Source organism: Nicotiana attenuata, chromosome 10 (genome assembly GCF_001879085.1).
Source record: "Nicotiana attenuata strain UT chromosome 10, NIATTr2, whole genome shotgun sequence".
In the NCBI taxonomy this organism is placed as follows: domain Eukaryota; kingdom Viridiplantae; phylum Streptophyta; class Magnoliopsida; order Solanales; family Solanaceae; genus Nicotiana; species Nicotiana attenuata.
The window spans coordinates 40,251,757-40,262,595 of NC_031998.1; the positions used below are offsets into that span (position 1 = coordinate 40,251,757).

The window sequence follows — 10,839 nt, forward strand, 5'->3', positions numbered from 1 at the left end:
ATTCGCCTCTGGTCAAATTTATCGTTTAATTTTCATAGCCGATATACAGAGATTATAGATTAAGTATATTACATATTATATATGAATTATTTCATATATTATACATTTATCTACAATTTTAATTTAAGTGATCGGATGGACGGCTATTTATGCAAAAAAAAAAAAAAAACAGATCCAATGGGTTTAAGCCCCAAAAAATGGATCTAAGTCCGGCCCATTTTCTAACCCTTCTGCTCCTCTGTGCTACTTATATTCATACACGGACGAAAACCTAGCTCTCTGCAAAGGCGTCACTCTGTTCATCTACTTTTAGAAAACCCTAGCAGCCATTCCCCTTCCCCTTAATCCCCGCCATTACCAATGGCAACAGCTGCCGCCATTCCCATCACCACCGTCCAATCCTTCGAAAATGACATGGCCACTGACGGCGCCGTTCCTCTCCCCGCCGTCATGAAGGCACCAATCCGTCCCGACGTCGTAACCTACGTCCACTCCAACATTTCCAAAAACGCCCGTCAACCTTACGCCGTTTCAAAAAAGGCCGGTCATCAAACCTCCGCTGAGTCATGGGGTACTGGACGTGCTGTTTCACGTATCCCTCGTGTCGCCGGCGGTGGAACCCACCGTGCTGGGCAAGCTGCTTTCGGTAACATGTGTCGTGGTGGTCGCATGTTCGCTCCGACCAAAATCTGGCGCCGTTGGCACCGTAAGATCCCCGTTAACCAAAAGCGTTACGCTGTAGCTTCAGCTATTGCTGCGTCTGCAGTTCCTTCGCTTGTCCTTGCGCGTGGTCATCGTATTGAATCAGTTCCTGAGCTCCCTCTCGTTGTTTCGGATTCAGTTGAGAGCATTGAAAAGACTTCTAATGCTGTCAAAGCTTTAAAACAAATTGGTGCTTATCCTGATGCTGAGAAAGCTAAGGACAGTCACGCGATTCGTCCAGGTAAAGGTAAAATGCGTAACCGTAGGTACATTTCCCGTAAAGGTCCACTGATTGTGTACGGAACCGAAGGTGCTAAGCTAGTGAAAGCATTCCGTAATATCCCTGGAGTCGAAATTTGCCATGTTGATCGACTGAATTTACTGAAGCTTGCTCCTGGAGGTCATTTGGGAAGGTTTATTGTGTGGACTAAATCGGCTTATGAGAAATTGGATGAGATTTATGGTTCCTTTGATAAGGCGTCTGAGAAGAAGAAGGGATACGTGTTGCCTAGGCCTAAAATGGTAAATGCTGATCTGGCTAGGATTATTAATTCTGATGAGGTGCAGTCCGTTGTGAGGCCAATCAAGAAGGATGTTAACAAGAGGGCGACATTGAAGAAGAACCCACTTAAGAATCTGAATGTGCTGCTGAAGCTTAACCCCTATGCAAAGACTGCAAGGAGAATGTCTCTTTTGGCTGAGGCTCAACGTGTTAAGGCTAAGAAAGAGAAGCTTGACAAGAAGAGGCATCAAGTCACTAAGGTATATTCTGTTAAAATTTTGTATATAGCTGTCGACATTGGTGTACATATCTTGAGATTTTGTGTAGTTTTATAATATTGGCCTGAAATAGCTTATATTGGGTAACATGGTCAGTGAGGAATCATTTAACCTATCTCAACTTGTTGAGACTTGGATTAGCTCTTATTGTTAGGTTAACTTCATGTTTAGTTTACTAGTTAATTCACTTTAGTGATGGTATAAGAAAAAAGTTGCTAATTTATTTACATAAACACGTTAATGATTGTCTTAAGCTAAAAATTGATTTAATTTTAGAGGACCTCGTTGAATAGAATGTACTTATGTATGCACAATTTTCTTTGATGATCTGGTATCCTAGTTTGGCTTAGATTGTTTGGTTAGAGACGATTCTGTTGTTTGTATTCTGTTTGTCGATATAATTTGTTGATTCTACTATGCACAGGACATTCAGTTTGGGTTTTTGCGTAGTCTGCATTGCTACTAGTACTCATTTTTGTAGAAACTTTTGTGGCTGTTTTTGCAGTTGCTGTAATTTACTATCCATTGTATTGCTCGACTTTAATCGCATTTTGATTGCTTTAGTTGATTGTTCGGTGATTCTCTCTAGAATAACTAATTCTATGTTTACCCCTGATAAGGGGAAGCTAATAAATTTTGGTGAGGAACTGAGATGTGTAGTGATGTATGGATTTTGTTTTGATTAAGTGAATATCATTAACAAAAGGCATCAAAAAGATGCAAAGGTTCCAAAACATATCCACAAAAAATCTATCATAAGACTAAGGAGCCGGTAAATTCCAAAAAGGATTCATGGTTATAAACAGGGGCAAGATTATATTGATGCTATTTTTCTCTGATCTTGGTGGTTCCGTGTGCAAAACAATGTTTAAATGATAGTGTCAAGAAAGAATAGCCTGTAGGACAGGATACTGCTGGACTAAATTTCAGCCGTTTTCTTAGATGTGTGTTATTGTGATATTATGTTAGCTCCCAAATTTAGTTTGACACCTGACATGTCGATTATGGTGTGTTATCTTTATGTTCTAAAAATTTAGCATCTTCTACTTCTTGTTTTTGGTGAAAGTTTCCTCAATTATAGTTAAACCTATCATCTTCACTATTATGTTAGTGGAGGCAGAATATAAAATGTCAAACGGATGCATCTTTTTTCCATTTATATTTAGTTTGTTTTTGTATTAGACAACTTTTCTTTTTCTACTTTATTAGACAATTGTTTTGAGATTGTTGAAAGTATCATTTATGTCCTACATTCTTTTTGAGCCTTTTATGTGGGTGAAAATCATATAATTACCCTTTCCTCAAAAACAAAATGTGGGTGAAAATATAATACTAGGTCTAGACATACTGCACATAATTTTGAATTAATGTTGCTTTTGTTCAAGAAAAACAAGAGCTGTGCTGATATTAAAAAAACACTCGGCCAGACTGTGATCCAATAGAGCTGAAAATTGCTCATATTCAGTTTGTCTTGTCACTGCTGAATTTTTTTTCTCCACAATCAAATTAATATGAGTACAGTTCGTAGCATTCAAAATATTTCGTTGGTTTAATCACGCATTAGTAATGATGTATTTCACTGTGAAACCTGAGTTGGTTTATGCATACGTTACTCAATTTTTCTTCTTTTTCTTGTTCCACAGGAGGAGGCATCAGCTATCCGGGCAGCAGGCACATCTTGGTTCAAGACAATGATTTCAGATTCTGATTACACAGAGTTCGAGAACTTCACAAAGTGGCTTGGCGTTACACAGTGAAGGACTTCTTTTGTTTTGAAATCATGTTAGAAACTATTTTGTTTAATTGTTGGTCCAGGTTGATCTTTGTTTCATCTTTGATGGTCCAAACTATGAAAGAGATTAAGTGGGAGGGAGATTACATGCTCAAGTCACCTAAGTTGTTACTTGCACAGGTTTTTCCTGACCACATTTTGTTGTCAAGTTTTGTTTTAGTTGGAGTGTTATTTTTGACAGAAATGGTATTAAGTATTTTATGGAATAGCCTTTGTAATGAATTGCTCTTCAACACCGCATGTCTGATTTATCACTTTGATATGTTCAGCTTCTCATACTTGTGTTCGATTGAAAGTGGTGATTGGACACTAAACGTTTCTGGTGTCTGTTGCTTTTGTGCTATTTAAGGACCAACAGTAACATGACAATTATTAGTGTGATACCTGGGTCTTATGTTTATAGAGCTTAGGTGTAGTTCCATCTATTCTTTCGGGTATACTCACGTATGACTGTATAAGGATGAGCTGATTTTTCTAGTGTTCACCTAAGTTTCTCGGTTGGTTGTAAAAAAATGGAAGTTCCTATATTGTAGTTGGAATCAAGATTGGCTCCTATGGTTGGAGATTATTGCATATAGGAAAGAGAACTCTGGTAATATGACAAGAGGATAGGTAATACTAGTGTATCCACAAAATCAATGAAGAATGATGAAATGTTAGGGCCATAGTATTTACAAGTGTTTTAAAAGGTTTTCTCGGGGCTTGCTTCCTTGCTCGCCTCGAGGTGGGGCCCTATGGCTCATGTGAGGCGTACGCCCCAAGCGTATGAATGTGCGCCCGAATATGCCTAATGCTCACCGTTCATGTTACGGCTAACCGCTCTTAGCGCAAATTGTGCATCAAGTTCCTTAATTAGTACCCCTTCGGTTCACAATAAGTGTCCAATTTGTTTTTAGCACGCCCATTAAGAAAATATTAAATTCTATACAAAAATACCCATTATGACTAAACTATCCCTAATTAAACATTGAATGTGAGGAGTAAGAAAACTTTTTAGGGATATTTATTTTGTAAAAACAAATTAAATTTTTTCTTGATTACATAACTGGACACTTATTTTGAACCAAAATGAAAAAGCAAATTGGACACTTATTGTGAACCGGAGGGAGTAATTAGCACTGTTCTCAAACATTTTCAACAAATAAATGATTAAAGTTCTATTAATCTATAGAAATATGAAGATTGAGAGTAACTCAAAATAATGAGCCATAGTATTGCTTATTTACTTATTGATGATACAATATCATTTGAAAGCCAAAATTTACATCTCCAGTTACTTTATGTATTCATATTTTAGTTATACGTCACTCAAAATTATTAAATTTTATTATTTTGCTATTTGAAAGTAATTTTACATTTACTCATGAGGAGTAATATTTTAAATTACAGTATTAATGGAGTTTATTGATTATTAACTTTTCGAGAGGTAAATTGTGTAGCATGAAAATATTTTTTTAAATATTGTGATCTTTTAATTGTTTAAAATATAAGATGTTATAGTTGATTTTTATTTTATAGTAACCTTAATATTATTGCAATTGTTTATATTTATTATATAAAGTACTAAATAATTTATTTAGTGAGTTGTTTATTCTTTTTAATTCTTGCAGTTTTAATGTTCTTTATATGTTTTTTTGTGGTTATTATGCTACTTTATTAATTTATAAATTAAAACTTCAAAAAATTCATAGGGCTATGCTCCATGAATCGGGGCTTACGCCTCGCCTCACGTTAAATATAACGCTGCGCCTCATACCCTGTCTTTTAAAACGTTGGTATTTTGAAAGCTTATTAGGAGTTGGTGATTTGTCTGATTATTAAAGCTCTGGTTAAACCTAATTGACAATTCACCAATTTGTACAAAGTGAATCGTGATTCTTCAAAAAATAGAAGTGTCGTCCCACAATTATTTGATTAGCGATATTTGTCAAATTGCACGTTAAGACATAAAAGGATGAGTGGGAACATACATCTAGAAAACCAGAAAATTGTCTATAGGAAACAAATATTACTTGATCAGATACGACAGAATATATTTGTACCTCACAAAATAAAAATTACTCCATTTCATATAATTACTTTAAAAGAAAAACTTCATATATTTACAAATAGTATCTAATTAATTTGATTGTTTATCTTTGCAGACTTAAACGCTATTCAATCAATCCAAATCAAGTACTAGGTCAGTATAATAGCAAAGGAATGTTGAGAGCAAAATAGACATTACCTACAGATGCGAGCCAGAATTTGAAATTTAAGGGTTCATGATTTTAGTTCTTTTAAGATATCAAAAATCGATAGGTTTAAACTACTCGTTCGACGAATAAAGAATTGATAGAACCATTACTATTATTATAACCATAATATAGAAATCCGTTTTGTTTTCAATCTAAATTAAGGTAGGAGTCTCATTAACCAACCACTAGTTTGAATTGACCAAGCAAAAATGAGTTCTAACTTAATAATTTGCAATATTCAATGAATTTCTTAAGACAAATATAAGGTTTGGATTAGAGCTACTGGGTTGGGCTGAATCCGTAGCCGGAGGGCTGGCTCCACCCCAGATTACATAGGAAAGGAGGAGAGAATATTTGTTCTTAAAAGTTGGAAAGTTAATTTAGAGCAAGTCATGGGTGTAAATGATTTTCACCAATTTTAAAAATGTAGTATCATTTTCAAAAGTGCTTTTACAGTAAACGGATTGATCCATTATTCTCAGACATTTATGATTTTTTCCAAAATAATCATTTCAAAACTATCGTTTATGGTAGTCATCATCAGTGAATAACATGGTCTCGCCCAAATTGGTTTTTCAACTTTTCTTCATTGTATGACATTCAGAAATGAGATGATTGTAATTTGTTATTAAGGTTATTCGAAGAAGTTTCAAGATTTTGGAATTATTATATTTTTTAATTTTGAAATTTTATTCTAGAGTTTAAATTGTATATTTTGTATTTGTTTATTTGATATTAAGGAACATGAAAGAGATTTTTAGAGATTTAGCAGATGTTGAGCCCAATGTTATGTTGACCATCCTCCTGAGGTGGATTCAGAATTTTAAGTTTATGGATTTTTGCAAAAATATCAAGTTAATATACGATAATAGCTGGATGAACGAATTGGGTTCCAAGCTAAATATTTTCATACATTTAATGAATTTTTTAATACAAATATCGGATCTAGACAAAAGTTACTGGGTTCACTGGAACCCGTAACTAATGCACTGGATCCGCCCCTGTCCATATGTCCGGTCTTGGGCATGTTTGGATAGGGTGTTAAAGTCCCACTTCAATTGTGGATGGAGTATTTGATCACTTTCTATAATCTCGAACAATTCTCGCCTTATGAGCTAACTTTTGAGATTGAATTATCACGAATATCCTAGCAACGAGGCATAGCCCAACATGAAATTTAGTCTACGAATTCAAATGCAATTGAATTAGTAAATGAACTACTACTTTAAATTAAGTTTAAAATTTAGATGGCATATATTAAATATAGATCATTAAAAGCCTATTTGAAAAGCTACATAGGAATTGAATTTAGGTGTAATTGAACAGTTTGACATGTTTGTTTGGCCAAGTAATTACTTGGTTAGCATGGAATTGGGTGTAACTGGAAGGGTGTAATTACACTCTCCAATTATCAAGGGGGAGGTGAGAATTGGTGGTAATTACACTGTGTAATCACAATGTTGCTTTTTTAATTTCTTCTCTTCTTGTTTTTATTTTAATTTTATTTTCTTTATAACTTTTTATTTCTATTATTATTATTATTATTATTTTACTTTTTAATTTCTTTTGAAATTTCATAATATTTTTTTTGTATATTATTTATCTTTTATTTCTCTACCTTTACTTCTTGTGATTCCATGTAATTGTTCATATTTTATTTATTATTCTAGTTTTTGAAACTACACCTCCTAATATTAGAAATAATAAGTCATTAACAAACTTGGCATATAATGAGTGATGTAATTAAAGTAGAATTTTATTGTTGAATGTGGTTATAACTTATTATTTTTCCTAATCATAAGTTATGTTGGAATTTGACATATGTTAAAAATTTTTTTTTGTTGTTGTTGAAATTATGTTATATTCTTTGTTCCAATTTACTTGTTTTAGTAGCATTGGCTCACATTGCATATTGTTCATTTTTTAATTAGAATTGATAGATTAATTCTGTCAAAATATTTGAATAATGTTATGACATTATATTTATAAATATTAATTTATTTTATCAAACATGCATTCCATGATGCTCTTACAAAACGTATGTTTTTAGTTTTTGTAAGCAACTAAATCAAATATTATTAATTTGAAAAATATATATATAATTTTTTTTGCAATATTAGTTATAAATATATGATTACTAATTAATATTTATTCACGAAAAAATATACATCTTAAATGCCAAATCTAATATCATTTATACTTATAAAAATTATTTATAGGCATATATTTATTATTTTTGTATTTTTTTTTTTGATAATTAGTTCATTTAAAATTTAATGTAACTGTGTAATTACATTTATGCAACCAAACAATAAACTTGTAATTACACTATGACAAACAGACAGGTCTTCCTAATTATAATACTGTGTAATTACTAGGCTGTATAATTGCTACCCTAGTAATTACACCAATTCCAATTACCCGGTGGCTTTCCAAACACACCCGAAATTGAACTTTCAGAGTAAACAAAAAAGATAAAATAAATCAAAATATTAGTACCACATTGAACATTATTGATAATTTGAATTCTAAATTAAATTTTTTTATTACAGTTCCGATCATCCATAAAGCTAGCTTAAGCTGCATTGTGTTTAAAAATCTAATTAAAATTTAAAGAAGTACAAAAATAACAGCGGGACCAATTTATACTTTTTGAATTAGGATATTATACATAAGTAATGAATTTTATAGTTAAAATAAAAATTACACCAACAGACAAATTTCCTAATAAATCCCAAGCCCAACCCATATGTTTTTAACCCATTTCCGTGAGTATTCTATGTCTTAAACCAATTTCCGTTAGTAGATAGGAAAGTATTGTATGTCTTAAACTAATTTTCGTTAGTAGATAGGAAAGTATTGTAATATATAAAAAGGTGATGCCTAAAGGGTGAAACAAGAAAAAATCATACATTCTGCAATACAATTTTAATTTTTAGGAAATGATGAAAAAACAACATCCAAATAGCGAAAAGCTTGTTACTATTCTCAGCATTGATGGAGGTTGCATTAGAGGCATAATACCAACCACAATTCTTGAGTTTCTTGAATTTCAAACTTCAGGAAACACTTCATATTTTTTTACTTGCATACATTTGTAATATTTTTTTCTTTTATTTCCCCTTAGTTTCCTTTCTAAATGTTATGTTTACTACGTTTCATCAATAATTACTACCACTATATTACATGGATCTTGTTTTAGAAGTGTTGGTTTCAGAACTAGAACTCTGAATTTCTGTTTTTAGTAAATTACATAAATATTTTGCTTTTACACATAAATTTATAAGTTCTACATTTGGATGATAGGAATTGGATGGTAAAGAAGTAGTACATGTTTAATGCTTACATATAAATTTACAAGTTCAATATTTGGATCAATGGTGGCTCAACAAATTTTGTGACATAAAGCTAAATTTAAGTAAGAGGCCCTTTTAAGTTCACATAGGAAGAGTTAATTCAAGTTAATAAAATAGCTAGCCATATATGTGTAATAAGTTAACTTGGATCTTGTTATAAAGAACATTATTTGCTACTATAATAATTTGGGTAGTTTAATACAAAGTTCTAAAATATTTTTATTGTTAAAAAATGGACAATCTTGCCTCTATCTTAATGAAAAAATTGTACTTTTTAATACGAATTTCAATATTTTCTAAGCCAAAATAGCATCAAAAAATTTATTTATAAAATTTTTTAAGGCCCTAAAATTTATCTTGAACACGCTCCTAAATATTTTTCCACACAAAAGGTAAAATCATTATGTAAATTAGCAGTAATATTCTAATCACTTACTGTTTATATCATAACACTAACGATTGAAGTTGCTTTTAATATCAGGGATTGCTTGGATCAGTAAAGAAATGTTGAAATGTCTGGTGAGACCAAATTATAATGGAAAATATATTCACAAAGTTATAAGAAATTAGGCCAGACTCGATTGCGGAGATAATTTTATTCATGGTTATTGAATTTTTGTGTTTGTTACCCCAAAAGTCACTTTTTTTTTTTTTTTGGTTACGTAAAAATCATTCAACTTTGTGTTCATTACACAAAAGTTACTTTTCTTTCTTTTGTTACACAAAAATTATTTTACTTTGCTCTATTTATCACAAAAGTCTATTATGCCCTTATTATTATATAAACCTTCATATTTATGTAATACCTTCTATATTATATACTATATAATATACTTTTACCTATGTATTTTATTTATAAATAAAATAACTTAATATTATTTTATTTATTATTTTTATAATATATTCGTATATTTAATTTTTTCTAACTTTAATTTCCAAGATATATTAGTAGCATTATAAAATAATTTTTTTTTCTGCAATTCTCTTTTTTGAATTTAATTGACCGATGGTCGGTAATTTCCGACCAACTTTGGTCGGTAGGACCTTCCGTCCTTTGAAATACCGACCACACGTTAATGGTCCCGTTTTGGACGGTTATTGGTCATTACCGACCGACTTTGGTCGATCTTTTGGACGGTTTTTCCCGAATTTCAGTAGTATAAAATAACCAATTGCCCAGGTAAATCCCCCAAAAAATATCCCCAGCTAAATTCGCATGTAGAGTTACCTAAGGATTTTCCTTCAGATTAACATATGATTTTTTCATCAATTTCTTTATTTGTTTACCTGCAAATTTTCTCACGGAAATGTACTTGTCGATTTTTTTCTCTATTAATATATATTAAAATTACTGACAAATTTAATAACGCTACTAATATATTTTGAAATTAACGTTAAGAAACAGATTAATAATGTTTGTTGACAGTTTTTTTTCTCTCGACCCAAGGACTAACTTAAAGCACAAGATTGACTTGGTAACAGTTGCTATTTTTATCCATGCATTGAGAACGGATGAATATTAATGAATCATAACCAGCAAGTCAAATCTACAACCAGACAATAACTGTTCTCATTTATCTCCTCCCAAGGAACCTGGCTACAACAATGCTTTGGTGATGCAGGCCAAAAAAAAAGCATCTTGAGCAGTCTAACATCACAAAAGGCAGAATGGCCTAAATGACACCTATACTTGTACCACTTTGTCATGCCGGTCCTCCTGCTTCACTTTTTTTCATCCAGACACTTTAACTTGTTCAAAATCTATATTTTAAACCCCTCTGACCGTTGACCAAGCACATGTGGCAATAAAATGGTTGAGCTGGACAAAGTGTGTGTAATTCACGCGACCAAGGAGCGTGCATATGAAGATTTTGAAGAAGAAATAATTAAAATAAGGAGAAAAAAATCATCAAAATAAGAATGAAAAATAAAATAAGTTAAAAAAAGAAAAAGAAAAAAGCAAAGAGACATT

At 31.9% G+C, this 10,839-nt stretch overlaps 1 protein-coding gene across 1 annotated transcript; it reads left to right on the top strand.

Moving 5' to 3' along the window:
- LOC109233343 (60S ribosomal protein L4-like) lies at nt 256-3,548 on the top strand. The gene is made up of 2 exons (XM_019399187.1): nt 256-1,464; nt 3,126-3,548. Exons 1-2 carry the CDS (start codon nt 361-363, stop codon nt 3,237-3,239), a joined length of 1,218 nt encoding a protein of 405 aa, XP_019254732.1. The 5' UTR covers nt 256-360; the 3' UTR covers nt 3,240-3,548.